Genomic DNA, 10078 nt, shown 5'->3' on the forward strand with positions numbered 1-10078 from the left:
ATATCTACAAAACTAAAATTAGATGTGTGGTTGGATTAAATGTTACAACGACCTTCCATAGAGTTTATGCCCGTCTGCTGGAATGTGCACATTTTTATGAGGTGTTTACAAAGGTGGATTGTACCATTTGAGCACAGGGGGGTTTAATCGTAGTTTTACCAACATATTGTGGGTTTATTTATCAATAATGGAGTACTGGTGATATTTTCTTTATTATTTTACAATTTAATTATATAAACTGTTAAGAAAAGGCATGATAAAACCGCTATTGGTGGTTTTTGCGGACCATCAAATTGGTTCCGTCCACGGTTCTCCGCAGTCTGCAGTGGATGTTGCGTCACTGAAAAAGTGTAGGAGTCCAGAAACTTCACTCATGTAAATAACGGCAATTTGAAAGCTATGTGGTAGCGACACACAGTACAGAGCTATTAAATATATTTATCCGCTTTCCTGCTTTTTGGACCATGCCTCGGAAAAAGCCATTTAGCAACAAACAGAAGAAGAAACAGCTGCAAGTCAAACGCGAGAGAAAGAGAGGTAACATTTTTTTTTTTTTTTTAATTTTTTTTTTTTTGCCGTTAGCATTAGCATGCTAACGGTAGCAGTTAGCTCCACGGCAGAATTCAGTTTTTGGAAACTGTTCCTCCGTGGCTAAAGGTTTCGTTAATGTATTAAGCTAACACATGACTCCAGACATTTAGTCTGTTATAGAAACGTGTGTTTGTCCAGACTGCATCATGTCGCGTTTACTGTAACTTACAGTCGAAGTTGAAAGTCAAACTTAAGCCCGTCCGTTTATTACTGAAGCGGTGAATAAACAGCAAACATGTGGGATGGAGCTTACAGTAGACAGAGTGGAGCACGTTTTTGCTTGTGGCCGAGTATGTAAACATCATAGTGGTTTGCAAAGCTACGTGTTATGATGTAAGTTTTGCTGTAGGATTGGACATTTAAACTGCCTTAAACTGCCTGTTTAATATCATTTAGATTTATAGGGGAATGCATTGCTGTTTAACATATACCTTTACATTTGATAGATTTACAGGAACTGTTTGAATTTTTTATATATATAGGGTTTTTTTTGTGTAAACATACCAGCCCAGCAAAAAGCTAAGGTGGTGGCAGGATCATGCTGTGGGGATACTGGTCAGATTGTTGAAAAGAAAAAAGTAATTAAAGGCCAGTCCTGGATTAAAAATATACTGAAAACGGCAATGGACTTTAGCCTGAGGCAGGGGTTTGGTTTTCAGGTTGCCACTGAATCAGGTTTACAACGTGAAACAGCTCAAGGGTTTATGAATACTTTAAAAGCTTCCCAGTTGTTGACTGTATGTTGTTTTTGTGACATTTTATTCATGTGTTTTTACAATGCAAACACTCTGAAAGGCCTTGTTGCTGAAAAGTGCCATACAAATAAACTTGATTTATTGAGTTTTACTGTGACGCCAACCTGGTCTAGGTGACACAGGTTCTGGTCCGAGCAGCCGCAATGCGAGCGTGGAGCGAGGAGGAGAGCGTCAGTCTGACACCTCCGACAGTGAGACTACTGACGTCAGAAGAATAAACCAGCAGCCCTTTGGGAGAGATGGCAGATATGATCCAAACAGGTAAGCTAATTCAACACTGCTGTTTTATTTGGAGCTGAAAGAGCACTTACATTAAAATAAACATGTCCATTGATCTAAGAGGGCATTTATCATTTTTCATGGTAAAGCTGATCTGCTTTAACACCTTAGCAGAAAAAGTGAAACAACAAGAGCTAAATTGTAATTTATTTTATGATAAGTAATCAGTTTTCACCAGCTTTCTGCTGATCTCGTTAAACATGTCATGATCAAGTAGAAAAAGTGGATATTTGATTACACTGTATTTAAGCTTCGGATACTAACAAAAGGAAAATGAAACTTTTTGCTCTTTTTTTTTAAGGTTTCGACTTCACTTTGAGAAAGAGAGCAAAGAGGAGGTGGAAAGGAGAAAGAAGCTGGCCATGGAGACGGTGCTGAAGCCGGTGTCGGACAAAGAACTAGAAGTCAGCAAAGATGAAATCTACCCTTCAGAGAAAGGTATCATTGTTTTTTTTTCTTATATTTCTTTAAAGCACCCTAGATGAGCAGAGTGCAGTGAAGGGGTGAGTCGCTTCTTTACCTGCTGAGTTTTAATCTTCCTCCACCAGGTCTCGTCTTCCCGCGTCGGCCATCTTGGACTTATGAGATGACGCGGGAGAGCCTGTTGAGGAAGGAGGAGAAGTCCTACAGAGACTACCTGGAAGACCTGCACTCCAGAAACCCACCCGGCTCCCTCAGCCACTTTGAGCACAACCTGGAGGTAACGTTGTTTCCCCGATGGACGCCGAGACAAATGTTTAAATAAAAGTCTGCCGCTTTCTTTTATAGCAGCAGTGAAAAGACTACAACGTGTGGCTGTTTTAAACGATTATTTTAATAATAAAGTCGTCTATCAATTGTTCTGATGGTTAATCGAGTAATTGAATAAAAAATGGGATAATATAAAATATTGGTAAATTTTAACAGCAGTTTTACTGTCAGACATCAACAGCCCAAATTTTCATATTTGCATTTGTCAACAACATTGCGCAACACAAAAAAATCACCAGGCCGGAACGCGGTGTGCTAAATAATAAAATATAATTTAACGAAGCTTTGAGGCAGGTAATTTTCCTCGAGGAAAGTCACCTTTTTTGCTTTGTTTTTTCTTTTTACTCTGAAGGCCATCAGATGTACTGGTTTCTACAGTCTAGACCAGTAAAAGTTCACAACCTTTTTTATAAAGTCAACAGAATCTCTCATAACTTTGATTATACTGCAGCTGTGGTCAGATGAAAAGGTAAAACTCCCTTTAAGTCCACTCAGAAATTGGTGTTACTTTCTATTTGTAATATCTACACCTAAACACTTAAACCTCAGTATTCACCTGAGCGACTGGAGATGCAACAGTAAAGCCAAGAAGGAAGAGTAATGTGCTGCAATACAGACTGCTACAGGAAATCCTGCTATAACAACTCTGAAGAAAATTACAACATTTAATGTCCCTTCGGGGTTGATAAAGTATTTTTGGATTTGAATTTGAATTTAATCATCCAAACCTTCATTTCTCAGTCTAATTCTACGGATAGTTTTCATTTTTTTTTCCTTCAAAATATTTTTCATTTCCAGCAGCTTTCACACAGTGATTAACTTTGTGAAACCTTACCAACAGGTGGAATAAGTAGATATGAAGAATTGATAGAAAACAGCTGCATATTAATGCATCTAGCAGTTATAGACATTCATCTTAGCATGCTGAGATTTGAGTTAGATGTTGCTGAGCATGGCGGAACAACACAAGCAAAGCTTTAAATTTTATCTGCTAAATCTTTACAACAGAGGGTCACACTGTTGTCACTTCAGCTACCTTTCATTTTATTAGAATTATTTAACTATATGTAGATATTTTCTCTTGAAGCAGATGAAGAGCAATTCAGAAAGTCACCAGTGTTGCTGTTTATGATTGTTGCTAAATCTTTATTTTCCTCTTTATTTCAGACTTGGAGACAGCTGTGGAGGGTTTTGGAAATGTCTGATATCATCCTTCTTATTGTTGACATTCGACACCCGGTAGGTGAACCTATCATCAGTGTCATAATGGATCAGGCCACTAGGGGGAGCCACTGTCAAGAATCAACAATATTTTCACTTCATTTATTGTTCATATCTACCAATTATTTTTATGTTTTTATTAAACAACTCTTGCTAGATGAAAAAAATAATCTTTTGTTCTGGGAATGTCAAGACAAAAACGAAACTGAGAAAATGTTTCAGCTAATACTATAAATAAATATAGGAATGTGGAGGAAATAATCAGTTGATTTGGTGGTGTTACCTCAGACAAACAGAAATCAAATATATTGAATTTAATTAACTGAACTGCCTCTTGCAATTAAATCAACTTAAAAAAAAAACACTGGAATTTTTATACATGGCATGAAAAGTGTGAAATTGAAATATTTTCTGTAGCTTTATAAGTAAAAACACACACAAAAAAAAGATAAAAAATTATGTTTCCACACCTCATCAGCCCTCGGGTTGTCCAAAAGTTCTTTGAGCGTCTCTTTGTTTCCGTCCATTGACCCGTCTAACCTGTAGCTCTTAACAACTCTGACTTAAATAGTTTAAATATTATTTTAGTAATCAATGTTGGGTTTACCTGTTTTTTTCATATTTTTAATTGATTTTCTACAACAGAATGACAATGAAAATATTCATGATGTTGTTTTAGATCTTATCTTTTTGTCATTGTTTTTTTTTTTTCTATACATTTCAATGTATCTCATAATAAAACATATCCACCATGAACGATTTATTAAATGTGTCTGTCTGGATCCACCAGGTGCTGCAGTTTCCTCCAGATCTGTACCGTTACATCACAGCGGATCTGCACAAGCAGGTGATCCTGGTGTTGAACAAAGCAGACCTGTGTCCTCCGCCGCTGGTGATCGCCTGGAAACACTACATGGCCTCCCAGTTCCCCCACCTGGAGATGGTCTGCTTCACGTCCCATCCTGGACAATCCTACAACACAGGTCAGTAATCAAGGCCTTGTTGAAAAGGCCAGCGTAGTTAACATGGATAAATAAAAACGATAACAAAAAAAAAACTACAACTAACTGTGTTTATAAAACTTAAACATACTGAAGTTACAGATGTCATTTCCTTTGATTTTGTGTTTACAGGTCGATTTATTCGCCGTTAAGCCAAAGTGAAATTGATTTATATTTACATTTCCCCCCCCCACACAAGCAGTTTACGTCAGCTGGCACTTTGAACTCCTCTTGGCAGCACTTAGCTCGTCCGCAAATAGCGAACGTTTGGAGAAACCGCCGGAGTCAGATGTTGTTCAACAGTAACTGAATACATTTTTTGAAAATTGTAACTTCTGTTTAGTATTCATTTGTATAAATAATCTCAATATAATACTTTGACCTTGTTGAGTTCTGCACCTAAAAAATAGCCAAAGTATGAAAAAAACAGAAACTACTGCTATACCTAATAAAAACTAAACTAAAATTAAACAATATTTAACTAAAGATCACCAGAGTTTGGCAGTAACTAGACAGTTTCTACTAACTGTAGTAACTGTATCTACAGTTGCTACGGTAACGGTAGCTGCATTACAGTTGCAGTTATACTTTTACTCAAATAAAAATTTACTTTTAGTAAAAGTTATTCATTTACTAAAGTAACTTTTAGGAAAAAATGCACTTTTAGGAGTATTTCCACTACACTGTACTTTTCATTTTACTTGAGTAATTTTATTACGAAGTACCACTACTCTAACTTCAGGTTTTGTTTACTTTATATCTTAGTCCGTCTGGCAATGTAATTTTTAAATAATAAATGATCAGTTACTCAGTACTTGAGTAGTCTTTTCACCAAACACTTTTCTTTTTACTCTGACTCGAGTAATTTCTTAAATGGATACTTTTCACCTGAGTAATTTTATAATGAAGTATTGTTACTCTTACTTGAGTAAAATTTCTGAGTAACTTCACTGAATAACGAATCAGCTTGTTTTAACCAAAAATACATCATGAGTTTTAAACAGATGAAATTGATTTGGAAAAATGTTTATTTTTTCCTGATTATTTTAATTATTATCATTTTAATCTTTAAAAATGCCAACATGTCCACATAACTTTATATTTCATTTCCTCTGATGCTGTAATTTTTAGAGATTAAATGATAATCTTTTAACTCGAGTAATTTCTTGGAGGCCACTTTTTACTTTTACTTGAGTAAAAATATGATAAAATAGAGCGACTTACCTGTAGTTTTTGGTTACTCTTCCCACCTCTGATAATTACTAATAACATACTTCAAACTAACTGAATTAGACAATCAAAAAGCCACAAAGAAGTAAAACTAAACTATAATGAAAAACCCAAAGCTGTGATAACCCTGTTTGTTGTTTTGAAGGGTTAATTATTATGTTTTATTCTCTCACACCTGTTGTCATTATGTTTCTCTAAAAAGTGTTGCAGAAGAAGAGGATGAGAAAAAAGGCTGACTGGAGTCGCGCCGGAGGTCTTATCGATATCTTTAAGGCTTGCCAAGAGATCACAGCCGGAAAAGGTGAGAGGAAGAGTTCCTACGCTCTTCATCTTTACCTTAACAACTGATACCTCATAGAAACAAATCACCCTCTCAAAACGTCTCACTGTTTCTTCCTTTTCTCAGTGGACCTGTCCAGCTGGGAGCAGAAGATCCAGAGAGACGCTGCTGCAGCGCGGCTGGACGGAGAGCTGCAGGACGAAGGAGCTGAATCGGTTCTGGTGGAGCATCAAAGCGACAGCGCTCTGGAGATGAGCAACCAGGAGCTCTACAAAGACGGAGTCCTCACTCTGGGCTGCATAGGTGAGTTTCATTACAAAACTTAAAAAACATTCACTAGATTTGTCAGTGGTGGAGATTTTGTCATAATGGATCCCAGGCTTTCTGGCTTTGGCACCATCTACAAATCTGGGACTCTCCCGTGTTTTTACTTCCTAAAATTAATAAACTTATTCTTAAATGTCTGAAATTGCTTGTTTTGATAAATAAATACCCTAATTTATTTTGCAGCCAACTGTAATAATAATAAAACAATAAGAACATTTTGAAGAGTATTTTTTTTAAAATCCAGTCTAAAAAAACATAAAACAAAACATTACAACAAATTTAACCATATTTTATTGAAAAAAAAAAAAATGAAACCACCAAAATGAATTTCTTTTTTGGCACTACCAGAGCTCCATACAGTGTCTTTTTGTTGTTGAAGCTATTGTTGTGTTTACGTTTGATGTACTGGTGCGCAATTATCAAATAAATTTGTAATTCTGTACATTTCCGTCTGTGTTTTTAAAAAAACAGAAATGCTTGATGTCTGTATCAGATCGATATCGACCGATAGTAAATCTCATATATTGGTATCAAAAATAAGATAAAAGTGTATCGGTGCATCCCTAAATCCTAACCTGTGGTTGGACTTATTTTCCCAGGTTTTCCTAATGTTGGTAAATCCTCCGTAATAAACAGCCTAGTGGGGAGGAAAGTAGTGAGCGTCTCTCGAACGCCGGGTCACACCAAGTACTTCCAGACCTACTACCTCACCCCGACGGTCAAACTCTGCGACTGCCCTGGCCTCGTTTTCCCCTCCCGCGTCAACAAGCAGCTACAGGTACGGCTCACCATGTCTGAGTTTAAACCTGCCTATAATCTAAGACGAGTTAAATACCTGGCTCTCTAAATCATCTGGGTGTGTCTCCTCAGATTCTAGCGGGCATTTACCCGGTGGCCCAGCTGCAGGAGCCGTACACGTCAGTTGGTTACCTGTGCGAGAGAATGCCTGACCTTTCTGTGCTCAAGCTCAAACATCCCAGTTTGCAAGAGAAAGAATCCCAGCAGAGCACGGAGGAGCCCAGTTGGACCGCCTGGGATGTGTGTGAAGGTGAGACAACGTTTAATCCCACGGCAGGCTGATGCTAAACGTCCGTGCTAATCCATGCTAAACTTTAATGTAGCTGATATTAAGATGCTAACTGGGAATGTTTTTGGTCTCTTCCTGTTCAAAGGAAATAATTTCTTTCTACTCTTGCCGCTGGTTTTATTTTGCTTATTATGAAGGATTGATACCAAGTTAGCAACCCGATTCTTTTGGATCAGGCTATTAAGAAGAAAACTCAATCGATAACTTGCATCCCTAGTCAGAAGGTTTTAATTTTAGCCTTAATCTTTTCAAGGAAACGGACGACAGGAAGTTTGTAAACATCCATTAATTATGAATAATATCGAACGTTGTAATGGCTCCCCTGAGAGCTCCGGCTAAAGATCTCACTCTGTCTTTGTGTTGCTCAGCTTGGGCAGAAAGGAGAGGCTACAAGACGGCGAAAGCTGCGCGCAACGATGTTTACCGTGCAGCCAACAGTCTACTGAGGCTGGCGATCGATGGCAGGCTCTGTCTCTGTCTCAGACCGCCTGGCTACAGCTGCCTCAAAGGTACGGCTGCTCATTCCAGAAGCTCTTGAAGGGTTAAATTTCTGCTGGATTTAACGTCTTTTTGGGGATTACTCCCGGCTAACAGAGCACTGGGAAAACCATCCAGACCTGCCTGAGATTATGGCTCTTCAGGGGAGAGCAGCAGAGGAGGAGGGGAGTGCGGAGCGGGAAGACGAGGAGGACGGAGAATCCAGCTCCGAGCCCGAGGAGGAGAGGGACAGGGATGCTGACGACGACGAGGACGGTGATGATGAAGATGAGGGGTTTGGACATCGGGGGTGGAGCGACGACAAGCCGTCATCAGGCTTCACTGTCAACATGTACAACGTGCTGCGGGAAAATGACTGTGAGTGAAACTACAGGAAGAGGAAAGCAGAAAACAAACAGCTCCTACTAGGGGTGCACCGATTGTGATTTTGGCCGATACTGATTTTTTTATTTTTTTTATTTTATTTTTTGTCTGTAATGTCGTTTGCTGAATATAGCAAGAAAGTTGCAGAGTAGTGCAGACATGACCTGGTGGGCGGCTCTGTCACATTCAAGAATCGGCCAGTCCCCAAATTGACGGACCGATTTATCATGTCGGTGCACCCCTAGCTCCTTCCCTTCCCAGGCTGCTTCAGTGCACCTTTCATTCCTTCTTCCTCCTTAAACCTGCATTCCTTCTCAGGTTCTGTTCTCATAAAATTCCCCTTTGCACATTAACAGAATCTGCTTTTCTTCCAGTCATTTTCCTTCCCTTTTATCCTCCAGAGCGTATTTATGTTTCCCATGCTGTGCCTCCACTCGTTCATCCCCTCAACTCCATCTTCTTTCTCATTTTGCATGTAGTTCTCCGAGACAAAAGAGCAAAATAAATTCCCTGAGCCTGCAGCTGGTTTTCAACGTTTTCATCAGAAAGTGACCTCATAGCTGGAAAGCCAACGTTCAGAAAAACAAAACAAAAAAAAAAAACGATGAAACGGTTCTGACACTCTGCTAATGTGAAGCCAGTTGCTGGAGCTGCTTCTTTAGCGGCTCTAAATCATCGCTGTGGAGCGTAACTTCTTGGTTGATGGGTGTGGGGCTGAAAATTGGAGATGCTAACCCACAAAACAAGAACTGATAAAACCAACTCTTCACAGTTTTGCAGCTAAACGTTTCACAACTCTGTCAGTAGATCGTTAATCTGCAGCAGGGCTTTAGTTTGGATGACGCTGGCTGTGAAAATAACTAGGATTTAGTTGAAACTGGGGGAGTGAAATGTATCGACTCCTGCTGTTCTGAAGGAATTAAACATGTAGTGTTTTAACTACTGCAAATTTCCTCTAGATGCTGACAAATTTCCAGTCATTAGTGCATGTTGAGTGAAACTGAGTGGGTAAAAAATGTGTTTACCCACCCATTTGGCGTTTTGAACATAGTCATTATTCCTTTCTTGTCCTCATGTGTTCATATCATCCATCTTGAAGACTGGAGAAAGCCTTATTTTGTCAAATACTAAAAAAAACAGACTGTATTTATACAATTTACCACTAAATATAGTTTTTTAAAGTTGAGGTCGACTTCATCTGTTGACCTCATGAGGTTGTGAGGCAAACGGATCAAATCACTCCCAGTATACCCTCATCATCTGTTGACGTTTGGCTGCTAGCTGCTGTGTCGGTGTTCACACTCGCATCTTCACCTGGTTGTGGGAGTTTAAAACTTTTCCTGCAACTACATAGAAATAGAAACTGGTCACTACAAATTCCAGTTCATCCATCATGGATGAGGACGCATTTTATGAGATTATCTCAAACTAAGAGACGTTTCTGTCTCTTATTGTCGTTACCTGGTGTTTGCTGCTGTCGGTTACGGTCACTTTGCTGTTTTTATTCGGTGCCATGAGTTGGGTAATGACGTTCATAACGGTGTGGAGTTTGACTTTAGTATTTTCTTGATCTGAATGAGTGAGGGAAATGGCTTCAGACTTTGTTTCCTATCCTGTTGTCACAATATTATGTCCTTTTATTTATTATTTTTGGTCTCTTCCTTTTGTCACAGTTTACGTTTTTATCTGCCGTATG

The 10078-nt window shown here is 38.8% G+C and overlaps 1 protein-coding gene across 1 annotated transcript; it reads left to right on the top strand.

Annotated features, from left to right (window-relative positions):
- The first annotated feature begins 330 nt into the window (after positions 1-330).
- gnl1 (guanine nucleotide binding protein-like 1) lies at positions 331-8475 on the top strand. Its single transcript, XM_015052755.1, has 12 exons — positions 331-537; positions 1460-1607; positions 1927-2063; positions 2174-2325; positions 3543-3614; positions 4387-4579; positions 6030-6128; positions 6234-6410; positions 7034-7212; positions 7305-7482; positions 7890-8030; positions 8116-8475. Exons 1-12 carry the CDS (start codon positions 465-467, stop codon positions 8382-8384), a joined length of 1818 nt encoding a protein of 605 aa, XP_014908241.1. The 5' UTR covers positions 331-464; the 3' UTR covers positions 8385-8475.
- Positions 8476-10078: the final 1603 nt, after the last annotated feature.

This window comes from Poecilia latipinna, unplaced genomic scaffold (genome assembly GCF_001443285.1).
Source record: "Poecilia latipinna isolate Pla-1442-1.1 unplaced genomic scaffold, P_latipinna-1.0 Scaffold1129, whole genome shotgun sequence".
Classification (NCBI taxonomy): Eukaryota; Metazoa; Chordata; class Actinopteri; order Cyprinodontiformes; family Poeciliidae; genus Poecilia; species Poecilia latipinna.

Excerpts from the sequence above, each read along its gene's own strand:
- gnl1 (XM_015052755.1), top strand. The coding sequence starts at position 465 with ATGCCTCGGAAAAAGCCATTTAGCAACAAACAGAAGAAGAAACAGCTG. Across the intron at positions 7,483-7,889 it reads CGCCTGGGATGTGTGTGAAG|CTTGGGCAGAAAGGAGAGGC; the intron begins GTGAGACAACGT and ends TGTGTTGCTCAG. Across the intron at positions 8,031-8,115 it reads TGGCTACAGCTGCCTCAAAG|AGCACTGGGAAAACCATCCA; the intron begins GTACGGCTGCTC and ends CCCGGCTAACAG.